This window comes from Hipposideros armiger, unplaced genomic scaffold (genome assembly GCF_001890085.2).
Source record: "Hipposideros armiger isolate ML-2016 unplaced genomic scaffold, ASM189008v1 scaffold_315, whole genome shotgun sequence".
In the NCBI taxonomy this organism is placed as follows: Eukaryota; Metazoa; Chordata; class Mammalia; order Chiroptera; family Hipposideridae; genus Hipposideros; species Hipposideros armiger.
In genome coordinates this window covers 872,397-891,977 of record NW_017731665.1, presented here as the reverse complement: position 1 = coordinate 891,977, position 19,581 = coordinate 872,397, and the positions used below count along the sequence as shown (strand labels likewise).

At 54.8% G+C, this 19,581-nt stretch overlaps 2 protein-coding genes across 5 annotated transcripts in view; one reads left to right on the top strand and one right to left on the bottom strand.

Moving 5' to 3' along the window:
* Positions 1–3,319, bottom strand: part of MGRN1 (mahogunin ring finger 1) — a 56,348-nt gene extending 53,029 nt beyond the window's left edge. For 3 of the 4 annotated variants that reach the window (XM_019660318.1, XM_019660320.1, XM_019660321.1), the window contains exon 1: positions 3,059–3,319. In XM_019660318.1, the coding sequence (XP_019515863.1) occupies positions 3,059–3,146 (88 nt within the window). In that variant the 5' untranslated portion in view covers positions 3,147–3,319. The remainder of the gene's footprint in view (positions 1–3,058) is intronic. The other variant, XM_019660322.1, reaches the window with a different exon arrangement.
* A 6,432-nt stretch (positions 3,320–9,751) lies between these two features.
* UBALD1 (UBA like domain containing 1) lies at positions 9,752–17,609 on the top strand. The gene is made up of 3 exons (XM_019660274.1): positions 9,752–9,973; positions 13,341–13,403; positions 13,699–17,609. Exons 1-3 carry the CDS (start codon positions 9,854–9,856, stop codon positions 14,050–14,052), a joined length of 537 nt encoding a protein of 178 aa, XP_019515819.1. The 5' UTR covers positions 9,752–9,853; the 3' UTR covers positions 14,053–17,609.
* Positions 17,610–19,581: the final 1,972 nt, after the last annotated feature.

Sequence of the window (19,581 nt, the reverse complement as noted above, 5' to 3'; positions counted from 1 at the left end):
GATAAGCATAGAGTTACCCTATGACCCAGCAAGTCCACTCCTAGGTATCTATCAAAGAGAAATGAACAGAGCCATGCAAATGTTCACAAGTGTTTATAGCAGCTTTATTTATTAATAGCCCCCAAGTGGAAACAACCCAAATGTTCATTACCTGGTGAATAGGTAAAACGGACTATATCCAGGCATGCTACAATATGGATGAAGCTCAAAAACATTATGCTAAGTGACAGAAGCCAGATACAAAAAAGACTACATGTTGTATGATTCCATTTATGTGAAATGTTCAGAAAGAGCAAATTTTAAATACAGGAAGCAGATTAGTGATGGGGTGGGGGCAGGGACTGACTGCAAATAGACACGAAGAAACTTTGGGGGCAAAGGAAATATCTAAAACTGATTGTGGTGGTGGTTGCACAATTTTACAAATTTACTAAAAAAATGACCAAATCGTATGTTTACAATGGATGAGTTGTATGGCACACAAACTATACATCAATGAAGTTGTTAAAAAGTAAAATAAATACAATAAAAACAAAGCAAATGCTACTAAATTCGAGCTAAGTACTGTTGCATTACATGCTGAAAGTCCCATATGTAAAAGAAAATTGGACAAGAGATCTTAAAAGTTCTCACTATACACACACACACACACACACACACACACACACACACACACACAAAGTAAATGTGAGGTGATGGATGTGTTAACTAACCTTATTGTGGTATTCACTTCCCAGTATGTACATGTATCAAATCATTACATTACATACCTTAAACTTACACTTGCCAATTACATCTCAAAGTTGGGGGGGAAATTGGAGAGTGTTAGGTGTTAAAAAAAATATTAGCACCCACGGATTCTTTCTCCTTGATATAATCAACAAAATTGACAGACCTAAAAAGATAACTTTCTCATAAAAGCAATTAAATGGTCCATGGGGGCGCCCCCTAAAATCATTTCAACCCTCCCTATGGTCCTGAGTCCACCATTGGGGAAGACATACAATCCAGTTTTTAAAAACTGCTAATGTCCCTTCTGCCTCCAACTGACCCTCCCTGGACAAGGCAGCCTGACGGATGAGGAAGTAGAAAAGACAGACTTGGTACTGAACAGGTCCCAAACACTACAGTAAAGCCAAGGTGGCACCTGGATGCCAAGCCCAATCGATTAGTCGTGGCTGACTGGGGTGTTGTTGGTGGATTCTGAAACCAAGGCCAGGCTCAGCGTGAAAGAGCGTTCTCATTGATTAGCAAGGTCTGCCACTTGGAATCCGAAAGCAGCGCTGTAAATGCCTTGTATTTGCGGTTTTGTCCAAAGACCCAAGTGAAGGGACATTTAAGTGTTCTGGTAACAGGTGACAGGAGGTGCCACATTAAACTCTGATATCTCTGCCACACCAGTGCTAACTGTTATTAGGATCTGAGCTGGTCACCTGATTTCCTTCTTAAGCCATTATGGCAGCTAATACTTTGTGAAGATCGCTTAGGTGCCAGGTACTGTTCTGAGCACTGAGCAAGGATCAACCCATTTTACAGATGAGGAAAGTGTAACCCGGGGGGACTAAGCAACTTGCCAAGGTCACTCAACTAAAGACAAGCTGGAAGAACATCAGCGATGGAAGAGGCTGGCTTCGTAACAACTGCTCCATGCGATCTGGAGAAGTCAGCCCCCAGAGCCTCCAGGGAATCCCCACACCAGGCTGGGCTTCCCTGCTTTTGTGCCTGGGGCACAAGCAGGCATGGAGATCGCCTCAACTAGTAAGCAACAGGGCCTTCTGCCCAGTTCTGACTTCATCCCCTTCCAGCTGCTCTAAAACCATCTCCACCACCTTTATTTCCAGTAGCCCCAGGCACTCCCCTTCTTTCATCTTCCAAAATCAGGGCAGAGCAGTTCTCAAACTTGAGTGGACATCAGACTCACCTGGGGAATGGGTTTTAAATGCAGGTTCCCAGGCCTCCAGCAGGTTTGAGGCAGGACCTGGGAAATGCATGTTTCACAAGCTTCCCCACGGGTGGGAGCAGGTGGTCCTAAACCACACTCAGAGGAAACCTGGCCTGGATGGATGCCCACAGGCCACATGCAAGGCCTAGAAGACCACATTGGATCAGATACTGCAGAAGCCAGGATCAGAGGACCCAACCTGAAAATCCCCATGATGTCCAAACTCCCCGTCCTTTCTTCTCTTCCCTCCACAGCAAATGACCAGATGGAGAGAGAGGAACTGGAGCTACAGTTCTGGGTCAGACCACACTCATCATTAGAGGCAGAACAGAGTGGGAACAACTAACTCTGGGAGTCAGACTCCTGGTCCTGGTCCCTAATGTGCGTCCATCTAGCTGAGGCTTTGGGAAAGTCGCTTCCTCCATGGTGGCTCAGGTTTCTCCATCACGCACACACACACACAAAAGGAGACCAGAGAACCCGGTAGTCCCCTAACCATTCTCCTGTTCTCCAGCAAGGACTTCCAGCCTCTCCCCCATCAAACTATAATCATCTCCTTGGGCCCAGCCCAACTCCATCCACAATCCACACACCAGGAGGTCACAGGAGAGCTAAGACTCTGACCAGATAGGATGGAGTGTCCAGAACCACTGGCTGGGTCTTCACACCAAGCCACTAAAGAAAGCTAAAACCGACGATGATGTGATGTCAATCCTTATGACAATGACCACTTTGTAAGCACAAGAGAAGCGCCGGGCACTATGCTAACTCCTCGCCAGCGAAGTTCCCGGCACCTCACCCCGGCCCTAGGAGTTTCTCGAGGAGAGTCTCCCTAGTGTGCAGACGAAGGAGCTGTGGCGCTCAGGGGCGAAGTGACTGACCCAAGGTCACCCAGCCTGGACGAGACCGTCACCCCAGGGCCCCATGCATGCCCCGGGGTCCAAGGCGAGGGCGCGCGGAGCTCCAGGGGGGAAAATGCAAGGGGGACCGTGGGCCAAGCAGAGCCCTCCACCCACTCCTGCGCGGAGAGCCCGGAGCGGGAGGGCCTTGCCCACCCCGCCAGTCGCCAAGCCCGCGCCTCGCCGTCTGCTCCCGGGGTCGGGGCCGGCCGCTCACCGGACTTCGGGGGGTAGCGATAGGCCGAGTTCGCCTGAATGTCGATGTCCTCCACGCCCGCGATGCGGCGGCTCAGAATGGAGCCCATGGTGCGAGGCGGGCCGGGCTGGGGTGGGACGCAGACGGCAGCAGCGGCGTCCTCACGCGGACATGGCCCAGACCAGGCCACACGGACGCTTGCCCACGGCCTCGGAAGCCTCGGCCTCCGAGCCCCCACCTCCGGCTCGGCCCGGGGCCCGACGCCACGGCGGCCCTCCGCCCCCCGTGTCCGAGGCACGTCGGGAAACGGAGTCCCCTCGCCGCTGAGGGCGCCGGGCTGCTGCGCAGGAAGCCCGCTTAGGAACTACATTTTCCAGCATGCTTCTCTTCCGGACCATCTGAAGTTGTTGACAAGCGCTCCGGGACAAACCAAAAGCACCTGAATCCAGAGGGGGAAGAACCATGGACCGCACCGCAAATCGTCCGGTCCTCTGCATTCCAAGCACAACACCAACATCGTAACTCTTTAGCCTTCTAATGATCTGTTCATATATAGACCCTTCTATTTACCCACTTCCATTTACCCCCTCTCTGAAATATCTCCCTGAGCTACCAGGGTTCTCCCCACTTCCCAGGGTTTATCTCCTGCCCTGGCCAACAGAGGGCACACGTTTATCTGCCACCTGAAAAGAGCTGGAGTGGAACCCAAGCTTACCTGGAGCAGTGCTCGCAGGGGAAGCAAAGCGCTTGCTTTATTTAGCTTTTTCCAGAACTCAGGGAATCTCTCCGACTCCATGTCCAGAACAATTACTTTGAAGACATAATTTTATAGCCCCCTCAAAGAGGCAGTAGACCCCTCCCATTTTATTGATAGGGAAACTGAGGCACAAAGAAGGGAGGTCTGCATATAAGGTGAGTATTAAAGCCTCTCAGGTTGTAATAAACTATTCTGGCTTTTGACTGACACAAAACTCTGTGAGCAGGCCACATTGGGATCTGTTTTTACCTACTTTTCAGTTGAGAAACGGGTTCCTAAAAGAAAGTGACTTCCCAAGTTGAGCCTGCGGTATCAAGAAAGCAACCAGGGAGGGCAGGGCTGGCTAAGAATCTTAAATGGTAAATTCACTACAGTCCACATTAAAATGAGTCCTATAACTTTCTAAAGGCCAAAATCCAGAATACAATTTTCTATTGTCAGGGAACCAAGAAGTCAAAACAAATAAAGGAAGTGGAGGCCTGTACGATTGTGAGGGAGAGGCGATGTCTTGGGAGAGTCTGATTAAATCTCTCTGCTCCACAACCAAGATCCCTATTTACTGAGCACCTACTATGTGCCAGGCATCATGTTGACGGTTTTGCACATATTCTCACTTAATTCTCTGATGTCAATTCTATTTTAATTCCCAATATACAGAAGAGGAAAGTAAGGCTGAGAGAGCTTAAGTCCCCCACTCAGATTGCATAGTAAATAAGTGGTAAAGCTGGAATTTGAACCAGGCCACTCCTACAGCCCTCTGCCACCCCAGGGACAATCTGCCGATTTCTCCAATGTGCCAGATTTTATACCTCTTGTCCCCAGATGGGCCCAAAGACACCCCTACCCTGTGTGATATTTCTTTCCTTATTTTAAATTTATTTCTGTTGAATCACATAGCACTTGTATATACCAGAGATGGCAAAAAATGTATAGAAGTGGACACTTTGGTCAACGTTGCTCAAGCAGTAGTTCACCGTAATCAGAAGTGTCTGGACGTGGATGGTAACTATTTTGAGCACCTCTTGTCATTGCAGAAGTCAAACGTGACTTGTATTCATCTGTTGTTATCAGCATATATTGAGTATTACAACTTTAATAGTTTTTTCCTTTCTTAAATGTATATACTTTTTTTTACACATTCTCTCTCTCTCTACACACACACACACACACACACACACACACACACACACACACACACATAGATATACATATACCAACACTGCATTCAATTTACCAGCCTCTCTCTTTGGGAGAAGGGAGGGAGAGTACTGAGGACCCTGATGTTCCCACTGAAAAATAACCCTAAAAACATGTCCTCCCTATGGATCTTGGGCTAGGGCAGTCATTTCCATAGGCCGGATGTTTGATTAATTAAACAGTCCTCTTAATAGAGCTTTGGACTTGTGGTGTATTTTTCTGTGCTTACCCATCCCCCTCTGGGAGACAGGCCTTTCTGATTTGGTACTAGTTCTACTATCAACATCTTGACTGATTCAATTATTTATTCAACAAATATTTATCATGCAGCTACTATGTGACAGACAAGGAGCTGGGCAAAGAGCCAGGCAATAGGGATCAAACAGTGGAACTGCCAGACATGGAGCCTACAGGTTAGTGAGGAAACAGACACTAAAAAACTTAAAAAGTGTATAAATACAAGATGTGGTGGGTGCTATGGAGGAATGGATTGAGATGCAATTAAATAGTAGCAGAGACTTACTATTGATAGGGGAGTCAGGAAAGGCATCTCTGAGATGACATTTCAGCCAGGACTTGAAATGCAAGTAAAAGCCAATCAGGTAAACTTGGAGTGGGTAGGCCAAGTTCCAGCCAGGAGGAATAATATGTATCAACACTCGGAAGCAGCAGAGCCAAGTATGATCTAGAAGCTGAAAGGCCAGTGTGGCTAGAAGCAAGGAAGGGGAAGAGTATGGGAACAGAATTCAGGAGCCAGGCAGTGGCCAAACCTCAAAGCCCCTCAGTCAGCCACCACTGAGTCATTTGAAACAGTAAAAAAGAACCTAGGAGGGCCGGCCGAGTGGCTCAGTGGTTAAGAGCTTGCTCAAGAGTTTGAGCTCTGAGCAACAGGGTCCCCGGTTTGATTCACGACCCGAGCTGAGCTGCCGCTGAGCTGCCAACAGGTGGCAGGATGGCTCAGCTAAAAAAAAAAAACCAAAAAAACAACAACCCCCAAAAAAGAACCTAGGCATAGTTCTCAGCCTGCTTGTCTGAGACCCTCAAGTCTATACTTCTTTTCCAGCCTCTTGAGGGGGCAGGATCCTCACCGATTTTTTTCTTGTGCTTTCAGAGCCCCGCATCCAGTGTATGTCTGATAAACACTCATGTCTGTGGAGTGATTGAAAGGATGGAGGTGGGGAGGAGGCCGGGGATGCTGAGAAGGCCAGAGCCCTGAGCCTCCGTGGACTGGCTATACCAACTCTGGCAAGGCTCTCAACCTCGCTGGACCTCAGGTAAGATAAGGGCACCGCCTGAAACGCTTTTTATTCTCCCCTCCCCCATCTACCGGCCCCAGCTGTCAGGCCCCATCTGAGCCTGCTAAGAAATCCAAAGTCCACTCTTCAGCCATGCTGATTCTGGCTAAAAACAAGGTTGTTTTTTCCTTCCCTGCTGTTCCTGGGAAAACAATCCGGCTGGGGGGGTTTGGGGGGCAGAGGGGTGACAGAGGAGTGACCTTTGCTCCTGCCTTTCCCACCTGCCACACCCCGGCTAGCCTGGTCTGGAAATGCTCTGTCTGGGCTGGGCGAGCCTGAGCAGGTGCCTGGATGAGGGTGGGGGAGGGGTGAAGGTACTTCCTGCCTCCCTCAGCAAGGAAAGCCCCCAGTAGGTCCTGCCAATACCCACCCTCCCTTGCCAGAAACACACCATGCTGGCCCACTGGGTGTGTGTTCTTCTACACTGGCAAGAGTGTAAGGAGGCCTGAATTACAGCCTCAGTTTCCTTATCTGTAAAATGGAGCTTGGGCTTCCTAGAGTGGTATAGATGGAGGTAAAGAGGTGAGTGCTAGAAATGGTGCAGTGAATGCCAGGCCCATGCTGAGCACCTCACTGGCATTAATCTTTCATAGCAGTCCTGGGAGAGCTCCTTGCCCCCACCTTGGGTTCTACAAATGAGGAAACTGAAGCTCAGAACGGGAGTACCTTGCCCAACATCAGAGTCGTTAAATGGCTGTCAATACTGACATCCAGGTCTGTCTGGCTGCAGAACCTGCTCACCTTCCACCATGCCCTGTTGTTGTCCCAGTGATAACAGTAACCATATTCAGAGCTGCCTACTCTGTACTGAGCAGCTCTGCCCACATTAATTTGTGCTTATGATGCTTTGCAAAGGTGAAGGGACATTCTTTTTTTTTTTTTTTTAAGAAATTTTATTTGGGAACAGTGTGTTTTTCCAGGACTCATCAGCTCCAAATCAAGTAGTTGTCTTCAATCTATTATAGTTGTGGAGGGAACAGCTCCTTGGCCCATGTGGGAATCGAACCGGCAACCTTGGTGTTTTAAGCCTGGGCTCTAATCACTTGAGCTAACCGGCTGCCCCTGAAGGGATGTTCTTTTTTTTTTAAAGATTTTATTGGGTAATTGGGAGAGAAGAACAGCGTTGGGCAATCAGAGAAGGGGAACAGACAAGTTGCTGTCCTTTTGTTCTTCAGCCTAGTTGTGGAGGATGTCGCTTCACTGGCCCATGTTGGTATTATCATTGCGCTCTTCCTGGGTGAAGCAGTTGCTCACCGGCCATTGGACAGCTGCTCACGGTGGCTCACGGCGGCTCATGGCAGCTCACGAAAGCTCACACCAGCTGCCGGCCAGCCCCACTGCAGCCTATACTGTCACCAGCAACTCACGGCAGCCCAACTCCAGGTTGAGCTGTTGTTCACCATCTTAGCTGTAGAGGGCGCAGTATTGCTGGCCCTCATGTGGGATCCAATCCTGGGCCCTGCTGCTCAGAGCTGGTATCCCAAGCAACTCCTAACCAACATGCCACTTGGCAGGCTGAAGGGATATTCTTAATAAGAGTGGAAATCTGGCACCATCAGGGTTTGCAAAAAATGGTGGCAACAGTAATCCCCACAAGACAAAAAAGGAGGCCGAAACCTTATTTCCCAAGCAGACAGGTGACTTCAGCCAGGGCTGAAGCACCGATTGGAAGGGGACACTGAGTCTTCTTTCTGCCAATGGGCCAAGGTCCCAACTTTAGCTGGGCTACTCTACTCCCTCCCTGACCTATCCTGGTGTCCCAACCTCCCCCCACCCCTCACAACCCAGGGATTTTTCAGGCCCTGTTCACATGTCCCCCATACTCCCCCTCCCACTAGCCAAAGCCAGAACACCTGGAAGAGTTGAGGGATCCAGGAAAAGCTCCCCAGGGAGCTCTGCAGGAACCCACCCTACCCTACCTTACCCAGCGTGGGACAGTTTCTTCCCTTCAATCCAATTCTGCTGGCAAGGTGCTGGGCAGGGGCAGACTCCTCTGGAACCAGACACACCCAGAACATCACCTGAACCGACTGGATTCCTCCCCCACCTTCCTACCCCATCTGGTTCCCACACTGCCACAGCCAGTGATCCTAAATGTGGATAACAGATCAGACCTATTAAAAACTCCTCAATGGCCTTTAAGCCACCACCCCAGGGCCTGTGTATGCTTCCTGAGGGCACCTTTCCACACTTGCAATTCTACATCTGTCCTTGGGATTTTTGACACACGCCCCCACTCCAGCCCTGCCACGAGCCGACCCGTCTCTTATTTACTCTCCGCTGGAGCAGGGCCAGGTCAGAGCCGGATACAGAGTAAGGGCCCAATACATAGTTGCTCAATAAATGAAACAGGCCCGACCCAGGGAGCGTGAGGAACCGGGACAAGGTCATTTAGCGCGGAGGTGACCGAGTCACACCTCCGCCCAAAGCTTCTGCCCGACTCCCCGGCGGGATCCCAGTTCCGAGCCTAACCGGGCTCCGCACACTAGACCCCAGACGTCAAACGGAAGAAGTGCGTACGGAGCTGTAAACACAGTCCGCAACACCCCGCCCCCGCCCGCCACGTGACACGCCCCCGTCCGCCGACTCAGCGCCCGCCCCCACCGCCGCCTCATTGGGCGACCAGCTTTGTTTACCTTATATGGCCAGGTCCTAACACCCCGCGCCCGCCCATTGGCTGAGGCGCAACCTCACTCACTGACGTCACTCGGGACGGGACGATGCAAATAAACTGGAGCATTCTGGGAATAGAAGTTCGAAGCCTTTCCGGAACTCGCTCCGCGCGGTCCTGGCGCCAGCATGCTTAAGACCGAGATTTCCGGCAAAGTGCACGAGATTTTGCGTGGGAAAGTGGAGCACCGCGGGGAGGGAAGCCCGAGGCACCAGAGGCTGGCGGCCTCGCTTGCCTGTCCCGGGCGCCATCCCTAATCCTAGACGTTCCTCGTGCCTACTGTGTACCCTGTCGAACTCCAGGCCGTAGAGGGACCTGCTTCCCAAGTGCACGATGCGCTCGGGACGTTGGGGAGACTCGGAAGGCTTCCTGGAGGCGGTGACTTTGAGCAGAGCCCTAAAAAGGAGATTCCTTCATTCACTGAACGAATATAGGCGCCTACTGTGTACCAGACCTTCGGGGCCTTGCGACATAGTATTGCCGATTTATGCCAAAATTGCTAGGGCCCCCCTCTCCAAGGGTGTGCCCACTCAACAGAGGGATGCCAACCACATCGGGATCCAGGGTCTTGACAAAGATCCGTGTGGCCTCCGCCTGCTGACCCCCGTCAGTGCCAGGGCAGGGGCGCGGGTGCCCATGTCTCATCACCGCCCGCTTCTGCACACAGTAGGTGCCCGGCTGGTGACAGCTCGGCAGCAAGCCCCCGTTGGAGAGCGGGCGGGCGCGGACTACATCTCCCAGCATGCCCCCCGCGGCCCCGGAGCGAGGCGAGGCTGGGTGAGTCAGAGCCGCACAGTAAATATTTGTATTAGCTGGAGCCGGCTCGCTAATGGTGGACGCGTGAATCGGAGGAGAGCGCGGCGGCAGGAGGCCGGAGCGGGCAGCGCGGGGGCGCCATGTCCGTGAACATGGATGAGCTCAAGCACCAGGTCATGATCAACCAGTTCGTGCTGACGGCGGGCTGCGCTGCCGACCAGGCGAAGCAGTTGCTGCAGGCGGCCCACTGGCAGTTCGAGGTGCGAGGCCCGGGACTGGGGGTGGGGGCTCGGTCCCGCGTGGCAGCGCATGCCACAGGGCGTGTGCGGTGTGGACACGTGCGGGTGCGCGCTCCGCCGGGGCCGGGCAGGGCGGGGGTCGCGCACTGGGCCGGGTGTCCGGCGGTCGCGCGCCCGGGGCCGGGCCCCAGCGCGCACACACGGCGTGCGGGTCGGGCCCGGCGGCGCGGCCGCATATGCGGCCCCCGGAAACGCCGCCCGCGCGGGGTGATCGGGACGGGTGGCCCGCCCCTGTCGGGTCCCCGAATCCCCGCCCCCAAGTACCCGGGCAGTGGGGATGTGGGGTCTCCCACTTTTGTTTGGGCAACGGCCAGAGCGGGGTGGCCCTGTGGCCCGGACGGACAGTCGGGTGGGCGGGCGAGCGGCCGGAAGGAGGACGCCCCAGGCCTGCCCCGAGCTGGGCACGCGCTGCCCCTCTTCCTCTGGAGCCGCGGGATTGGGACGGGAGAGCCCTGGAGCCCGCGGGCGGAGCTGTCCCGGTTGTGGGGTATACAGGTCTGCGTGCCCGGTGGGCAGCCCTCGTTGTTTGTGTCCACGTACATATGCGTTTGTATTTACGCACGCGCCACGCTGCGTGCGGGCATCTTGGCGTGTGTAAACACGCAGTCCACCTGGGGCGCGGGTGCGGGGTGTGTGCTATGTGTACGTAAACGTCGCTGTTTTGCAAATGGTGCCCACGCGTGTACACCCGAGTGTACGGTGTTGTGTTGGTGACCTCTTCTGTGTGGGCAGGGGAATCTACCTGCATGGTGCAGGCTTGGTGTGCCGTTCAGTAGCTTTCAGCTAGCTGGGCAGGAGATGGGGCTGTCTCAGTCGGGCCCCCACCCCCCAGGCCTCCCTGACACTAATGCCTATGGCTTGTGCTGCCAAGAGGCCATCTGGCCTTCCCTAACTCAGCCGCCCGAGAATAACTCAAGGTGGTATCTAGGGGTGAGGCCAGAGCCCCTTGAGCTCCATTCCTCCCAGGTGTAAGGTCACAGCTCCAGCCAGTTGTAGTGTCTTTGCTCATCAGGGGCCCAAGAGCCTGGTTTCCTAATGGGGAGCCAGCTCAAGGAAGGCCTTTGGGCGTTCAGGAGGGACCAGGAGCCAGGGGAGCTTCCTGAGGGTTGGAAGGGATGGGAATTCCCACCTGAAGGTTGAGACAGTCTGGAGAGACAGTGGCGTATCCACCCAGAGGATCCTTGCTCACCTCCTTCCTACAGAGATCTGCTGTGTGGTCCTCACACCAGGACATGGGAGGCTGCTCTCTCTCTGGGCAGGTCCCTTCCCTCCTCCGGCCTCAGTTTCTTCGTCTGTATACCTTGCTGAGTGTGAGTTGACTTCTAAGGGGTGTATGCCCTCCCACCCCCAGGGCTGGTAGCCCCACCCTGCAGGAAGCTCCCTAATCAACCCATTTGTCTCTAGGGCTGGATGTGGCAAAACTTGCAAAACCACATTCATGGCAGTTTGCTTGAGTTCCATATCTGCATACATGGCTCCCTCCCTCCCCGGGGCTGGGCAGGCAGGTGTCCGGTGGGCAGGCACTCTCAGCCAGCCCACAGAGCCTGGCACCAACTGGGCATTCACTCAGGCAGTGCAGGTTGGTTGCTACTATTGTAGCTCACAGAAATTGAAAATGTAGCTTTGAGGATTGAAATGCCTGATCCCAGCAGGGGCAGGAGCAGCTTGCAAACTGGGGGGCTCTGATGACCCCCAGGGGTAGAAGACCTGTACTCCTGGCTCCCTGAGTCTCAGTTTCGCCATCTGTAAAATGGGGATATGGATACTAGGGAAGTTCACCTAAGACGAAACGTGTCATGAACCCCTAAGTCTTAGGTCTCGTTGTGGGAGTGAGTGAGTGGTTCCTTAATGGCTGATTTCCCCCTGTCCCCTCCCTGATACTGGCTGAGGGGTGACCCAGCCAGCTGGAGGCCTCTTTTTGGGTCATATGCTCTGTGATTCAGGTGTTAATGGGGACAGAGGCTGCAGGGGGAGGGGGACCTCTGTCTGCTTTAAGGGGTGGGGCAGATGTTTCTCCCTGGAATCCTCACACTCCAGTCCTTGAGAGCTGCTGTTGGGACAGGAATGGTTTGGGTGTGTCCCTGGGCTCCAGGGGTGGGGGTGGGGGAGTCATGAGAACATGCTTAGAGACCAGCCCCTCCATCTCCCACACTCCTGTTTGGGGACACTGGGGCAGGGTGTCTTCAGGAAATCCCAGAATAATTTATTTGATTTTACTTTAAGAAACTTGCAAAACCCCCAGGGAAGCCCTGGGAGCCAGACTGGGTTTCTGGGTTGGTTAGGGGCAGGGAGGGAATTGCGCGTTGCAGAGCTGTGGAGGGCCAGCCTGAGGGGGTGGTGATGGTGGGCAGAGTGGCAGGGGCTGCTCAGAGCTGAGCCTGGGACTTGGCAGGGCCTGGTAGACACTTTGCACACTTGATGGGATCCCTCACCCAGCACTTTCGCAAGAGCAGCTGGTTCCCTTATTTTCTTTGACGCCCTCCTGCAGGGGCTGAGCCAGGACATACCAAATGCCAGTGCCTCCCTGGGGGTCCCAGAGGCCACCCTGGAGCTCCCACCCCCTTGCTCCAGCCCCCTAGGACCTTCAGATGAGCTGGTCTGAGCCAGGTCAGCTCTCGTCCCCCTTTCCTCACAGTTCTGGGTGCAGACCCCACCACCTCTGCCATCCTCCTGTTCTGCCACCTTGAGAACATTTCGCCGGAGGCTCAGGTGAGCAGGGCAGCGAGTACAAAACCCAGACCATCCTACTTAATTCCAGCTCTCCCAGCTGGAATATGAATCTTAGGAGCCCACTGCTGTGAGGGAGGGGAACCTGGAAGCCATTGAGTTCAGTTCCTTTAAGGTACAGATGGAGAAACTGAGGCCCAGACCAGGGCAGTCCCTTGGTCAGCCAAGGAGAGGGGCTGGCTGGTCACAGACTTGATATCTGGGGCCTTTACTATCCCTGGCTGAGAGAAAAGTAGGAACTCACCACTCATGGAGTTGGTGACAGTTGGGCTGAGGTCTGCCTTTCCCCGAGATGGGCGAGGGTGCTGCCTGCCCCCCAGGTCACAGTGATGACACCAGGTATATGCAAAGTGGAGGCACCTGGTATCCAGCTGACGGGCAGTGTCATGAGGGTTTTCACCCACCAGATCTGCCTGGAGGCCCAAGGTGCCTCCTCGGGCGGTGGCGAGGGTCTTGCGGTGACCGGCATGCTGCCTCAACTCGCTTCTCCCACTTGGTAGCCAGGCCTAGGGCCACACCAAGTCCCAGAGAGCCTAGGAAGGAGGGCAGCGGCAGGGTCAGGCAGGGTGCTGAGGGTAAGCCTGGGCTTTTCTTCCCGCAGACGGCCCTCAGCGCCTTTTTCCAGGAGACCAACATCCCCTACAGCCACCACCACCACCAGATGGTAAGTGTCCGCTGCAGCCCCGGGCAGCTCTGCAGGGGTCTGCTGGTTCAAGCTGCAGTGACTCTCCCCCCGTGAAGGGATTGCTGGGATGGGACCTCCTTGGTGGGCCAGCCCATCTCAGAACCCCTCCTTTTCTCTGTGAGCCCCTGGCTGGTGGACCATGTGGGGGCCCTGATACATCCACAGGAGGAGCGCAAAAGCTCCCAACAGGAGGGCATGTTCCTCCAATTAGGAGCCAGTGGGAGGCTGGGGGCCTTCCAGAGCTCACCCCTTCCTCTGCTCTCCCCCCCCACAGATGTGCACTCCTGCCAACACCCCCGCCACGCCCCCCAACTTCCCTGATGCCCTCACCATGTTCTCCCGTCTCAAGGCCTCGGAGAGTTTCCACGGTGGTGGCAGCGGCAGCCCAATGGCCACCACGGCCACGTCGCCCCCACCGCACTTCCCCCACGCCTCCACCGGCAGCTTTGCAGCGCCCAGCTGGCCCATGGTGGCCTCGCCCCCAGGGGGGCCACAGCACCACCAGCCGCAGCAGCCGCCCCTGTGGACTCCAGCACCCCCTTCACCGGCGTCAGGCTGGCCACCCCTGGCCCCTCAACAGGCCGCCTCAGAACCGAGGGCCCACCCTGCCATGGAGGCGGAGAGATAAGGGAGGCCCCTCCCCCCTCCCGGAGGCCAGGACCCCGTGGGGTGGGGGAGAGGACGTCTCTGTGGGCCCCCTTCACCCTCATCTGTCTGCACCCCCATTCCCTGGAGCCCTGGAGGGGAGAGACGGGACCCTGGTGCCAGCACACAGGCTGCCTGCGCCCACACAGAAGCGCAGGCGCACGGCACCCAGCTTGCATGGGTTTGGTTCAGTCATCTGGGTGCTGGTGGACAGAACTTCAGAGACCAAGCAGCCTTCCCCAGAGGACTCACCCCACCCCAGGGGGCTGCGGAGACTTGGCCGCCTCCCACCTTGGATCTCCTCAGGGCTGGCAGGTCTAGATCCCCACCCCTCGGGAATTCAGAGCCTTCTCCGCATGTGTGCGTGTAGCTGTGTCTGTGTATTTATACGTATGTCACTCTTCAAGAAGCAACCTAGTTTATGGGGCAGCTGGACTTTGCATGTTAGAGTGGACCCCCCCAGTCCCTTGCCCGCCACCCCTCTCCCCAGGGCCCTTCCCTCCCCTCCCCCCTCAGCAGCCAGCCTTGCTGTTCCCTGCAGAGAAAAGGATTGTGGGAAACTCCAGGACTCTTCCCACCCATCCCCCAGCTCCTGCCTGCTGGGGCTGTCTGCATGCCTCCCCCAGAGCCCCGGGGTACCCCATACCCATTTCCTTTCCCCCTTTTAACAAAGGAGAAGAAAGAGTTCCAACCACCACCAGGCTCTGTGGTCTTGCCTCGTATCCTAAGCTTTGCTGCCAGCTGGCTCCGTGTGTAGGGGGAGGGTGCCGATGGAGCCCAGAACAGAGAGCTACCCCCCAGTCCTGCCTGGCTCCACACTACTCCTGTCTGTCGCTGTCTTTTCAACCACAACATGCTCTGGAATCTTCCTGCCCACCCGAGGCTTTTCCCATGAAATTAGTTTCTGGCCTGTGTTCCAAAAATCCCAGCTTCCATCTGCCCACCCTTCCCCCTGCCTGGCTGGACGGATCCCGACCTCCAGGGCTAACAACTGCCTTCCGGTCTGCCTGGGTTTCACAAGGACCTTTTTTTCCTGTCTCAGGCCCCAGTGGCTGGCTGTGGGCTGGACCCTCCAAGCCCAACCTCCAGCAAACATGCTGGGTGGGGCAGGGCTCTCCCCTGGGGAGTCGCAGGTCACAACCCTGTAGTCAGCAGGCTTGAATGCAGAACCAGTGGGGGCTAGTGACAGGACCAGGACAGGGCAGAGTCCAACCAGGGCTCAAGCCATTAGTCACTAAGGAGACAGACCACCCAGGGACAACGGATTGGATCCTGCCTGCTTCCAAGCTGGGCTGGGGCAGGCACCTACTCTAGCCCAAGGGAGAAGCCAGATGCCTCACTTTGCCCTGGGCTGCCCCCACTGGGATAGGAGGTCCCTGGGGCAGCTTTGGGAGAAGACAGCCTCAGCCTTGCACCCCTTGTGATGGTCCGGGACTTGGGGAAAGAGAGAGGCCAGGGCCTCTGCAGTTCCTTACCAGCAGACCTCACTCCCTAATCCAGGAGAGCCTGCCAAGCACCCAGCCCCGCCTCCGTTGGCACCTAAGCCCTCTGATGGCAGTTGGGTTGGAGAGTTTCTTCTGTTTCAGAAAGTCACCTGCCTGACATGTCTTGGCACTCCACTAACAGTCCACTTTTGCTCCCAGCGATGGGACTGTGCTTTCTGACATGAATGTCACCACCCAGCTTTGTCTCCGCCCTGCTGGAACCTGGACAGGCTCTTGACGAAGCCCACCTGGGATGACTGTTTACACTCTGGTTGTCATGGAAGACCGATGGCTGGGCCCCTGCTCAAGCTGTTGCTTACGTCTCGGAAGTGTGTCCTCACCTTGAAACCCACCATCCAACGGCCTCTCAGAGTCCAGAGGGGGCATAGCTCCGTCTGGGGTGCATATGAGCAGGGGAAGAAGGGGGATCTCAGGCCCCCTGAATCTTCACTGCAGCTTCTCCATTTTGGATGGAAGAAAATTCTCAGGAAACTGGCACATCCCCTCTTCAAGTGGCAGGAAAATGCGTTGCAGAGGCGAGCATTTCTGGGTTATAAGCCGTGTGCGGTGAGCGTGCCTCAGCTCTCCCAGCGAGCTGATTACTGGGGCAGCTGTACCTTTTGGAACCACAGGAGACAGTGCACTGTCTAGAATTTGCATTCCTGAAGACAATGGGGACTCGGCCTTGGGCCGGCCCCTGGGTGGCCTATAGGTGGTCCACACCCGTGCTGCTCAAAGTGTGTCCTCAGATCAGCATCACCTGGAGCTTGTTAGAGATGTCCCTATAAGTGCTGATCTGTGGGAAGTGAGGACCATTTCTGTTTCTTGGAGTGCTATGGGCTGGGTCTGGAGGTCCCAGGGAGTCACATTAGGCTGGAGGGGACTTGAGGTTCCTATAGGCCCAGTTTTCCCACCGTGGGCACTGGACTTTGGGGCTGGATCACTGTCCGCTGTGGGGGCATCCTGTGCACTGCAGGATGTTGGAAGCATCCCAGTCCCTACCCACTAGATACCAGTAGCTCCCCTCAGTTGTGACAACCAAAAAAGTCTGCAGATGTGGCATAATGTCTCCTGGAGGCAAAATCACGTGCCCTCCTCCACACACACACACTGCTGTGGACAGCCTCTGCTCAAGACCATGGTCCCATAGCTGGCTGCTCAGCAGAGCCTCCTAGGGGTTCTGTGAAAAGACAAAGCACCCCAAGACTCCTGGGCCCACAATGTCAGAATCTGGAGGAGAGGTCCTGACAGTATAGTTTTAAACACTCCCAGGATATTGGTGACTGACTTGTGAACAAACTAAAAACCTTTTCAATTGCACACTTTAAGGGTGGACTTTGTAGCATGTCGATTATGTGTCAAAGTTGTTACTAAAGGTAAGATGGCTCCCCGGTGCTTCTGACCCAGCACATGCCCCTCACAGCACCCAGTCTTGTGGAGCGTAAGGGTCCCCTAGGTGCTTGAAGCAGCTGTTACGGAGAAGGACCCAGCCATCTAATTTTTACTAAGTGCTCCAGGCAAGGTGGGACCCGGAGCAGGAGGCAGTGAAGGGCAGGACTGGAGCTAGACTTGGGGACTCTGGTACTTTTCAGCAATGCAGAGGCCCTGCCAGGTGTGCTGGGAGCCCCCTACTGAACATCTCACAGCAAGGGTATGGCTGCAGAAGTGGGCTGGACAAGCCCAAGGGGAGGGAACCAGAGGTGGGCCCACATAGATGTCACATGCCCCACAATCGAGTGTGACGCAGAACCTGGGACCTTTCTTCTCCAACCCTGGAAGCTCAGGAGCAAAACTGAAGGTGTCAGTAACCATCTACTACACATTTGAGTGTAAACTGGCTATAAAAAGCAAAGGTGCTGGTGTACAAACAGAACAGATTCAGTCACAGCCAGGTTCACGGCCTTCATCTTGGGCACCTCCTGGAAAAACCGGACTTGTTACCTCAAAGTCCAGACTCTTCTGGGCTTGGTCACCTCCTACCTGACTGCCAGACTTGAGCTCTAAGTGACTATGTTTCCAAAATTCCACTCTAAAAAACATCATTTGCTTGAAAGAATGTGACTTGAGCTCTGCGTGTCTCATTTCTAAAGAGGGGATATGGCAGTGTGTGGGAATGAAGTTCTGGCCTCCCTAGGTGACAAGTGGTTGTGCCCTCTGGTCTGCTGTTAGAAGGCGGGCATGGTTATCTTAGGGGCTTGCAAACTCAGTCCCCTGATGTGTGCCGTTTGGCTTGCATGGTGTTTTATGCCTTTCTGATTTGTCTGTCAACACTTTCAAATCGGGAGCATTTACAAGAAAAGCCTCACTTCTGGCTTATCTTTGAAATTTGTAATATTGCCCGTTTCCTCAAGGACACAACTGGCTGAAGCCAGCCTGCCCCTGGCCGGCCAGCCCTCTCCACCAGCCACCACGCATGTGTGTGTATCCAACTGCCGTCTCAGAGGCTGGAATCTGAAGGGGATCTTGCATTCCCAGGAGCAGCTTTGGAAGTAAATGCCCTGCTCTGTGGGTGGAGGGTCACCTGGCTGGTGAATGGTGACTCTAAAAGGCTTTCTGCAGGCAGGCAGGGCTACTCCTTCAGACAGCTTTAAGAGAAGAGCTTGTTCTGCAAGATTCTCTGGATGATGGGGACACTTCCAGGGCTGCTGAGAGTCCCCAGGGTCTCTAGGGTTCTCTGAGAACGCACTGTGGGTTGCAGAAAACCACGCTGTTCCCAAGGCTGGCCCCCCAAATCCAGTGGCGGGCGGGGCTACTGTGGCCCTGGAGGTCTCTGAGGGGCTTTTCATAACAGGACTCATCTGAAGACAGACAGGCTTTGACTCAGTTACTTCCTGGTGTCCTGGAGGCCAGTTGGGTTGGCCAAAAGGAGATCTTTTGAGGCAAAGCAATTTCCAATTCCTGCATTTGAAAGGTCTCTGTTTAGGCACAGCTTATCTCTGGGCAATATATGTATTTCAAATGAGTCTTAAAACTCTTTTAGGGGTAGGGGGATGCTGGGTCCTCCAGGAGAGGGTAGGGGAGGGCCCACTTCCAGGGTGGCGGAAGCCTTGTTGGTGGCACAGCACAAGGTGCTGGGAGCCGGTTGGCAGAGTTTTGCTCTGCTTTCTGTGGCCATTGCTCATCTCCTGGGGAATAACAGCTGCAAGTGCTGGTGGGGACATTTTCTATGGATGCTAGTGAGAAGCCCTTCTCTGGCAGTTGTGTGATGGTTTGGGGGGGTCTCTACCTAGAGCCCCTAAACCCATGCAAAGTTAGGGGTCAAGCCAGCCAAGATGGTGGTGACTGGGGGACCAGTGCGTGCTAATGTCAGTGTCCCTAAGACGTCCCTGCACAGAAGCCCCCCCCCCCAGTGCCTCACCTGCCACCTCCTGGAGGCCCACTCTTGGGCACTCTACTGGTGCCTCTTTCCAATGCATATCTTGTTTGGGACACACGTTTGCTGCTGTTTATACCTTAGGGTTAATGAGTTCATTGTCATGGAAAGGGAGACAGTGTTAGTGACCTTTTGATTTGCATCAGTGAGTTGTGGGGCTGGGTTTGGGGATGCAGTGTGGTCACCACACAGTCTCTCCATTCTAGTAGCACCCAGAGGCAGGACCCTCTGCTTGGCAAGAGGCACCTTCCTCTTCCTGTCTGGCTCCTTTGTGCAGCCCCACATACCTGGCCAGCCCACATGCCTCCCTCCCTCTCTCCTCCCTCTGACCAATTCATCTCAGCCTTAAAACTGAAAGTTCCAGGGACCCCTCTCACTCCCAGGAAGACCAGGACAGTTGGGCACCCTACTCCCTGTCCAGCGTGGCCCTGCTGCTGAGTCCCAGGCCTGGATCTGTGGTTCCCCCTACTGAGGAGGTGGTGGACCCAGGGCCTTCCAAAATTCCCACTCTGCTGACCTCGTCCCTGGTTCTGTCCGTTCCCCAAGCACCTTCCCCTGCTGGGACGGGGTGTGCCGCCCTCCTGAGGCAGCTGCCCTGGGAGTGGGCACAACACCTCCCTCCCAGCTTCCCAGGCCTGCAGGTCCCACCCCCTGG

What these genes read in the sequence shown, in the direction of transcription:
- UBALD1 (XM_019660274.1), top strand. Translation starts at nt 9,854, where the DNA reads ATGTCCGTGAACATGGATGAGCTCAAGCACCAGGTCATGATCAACCAG. An exon ending in CGGCCCACTGGCAGTTCGAG is followed by an intron (nt 9,974 to 13,340) that starts GTGCGAGGCCCG and finishes TTCTTCCCGCAG; the next exon opens with ACGGCCCTCAGCGCCTTTTT. An exon ending in GCCACCACCACCACCAGATG is followed by an intron (nt 13,404 to 13,698) that starts GTAAGTGTCCGC and finishes CCCCCCCCACAG; the next exon opens with ATGTGCACTCCTGCCAACAC.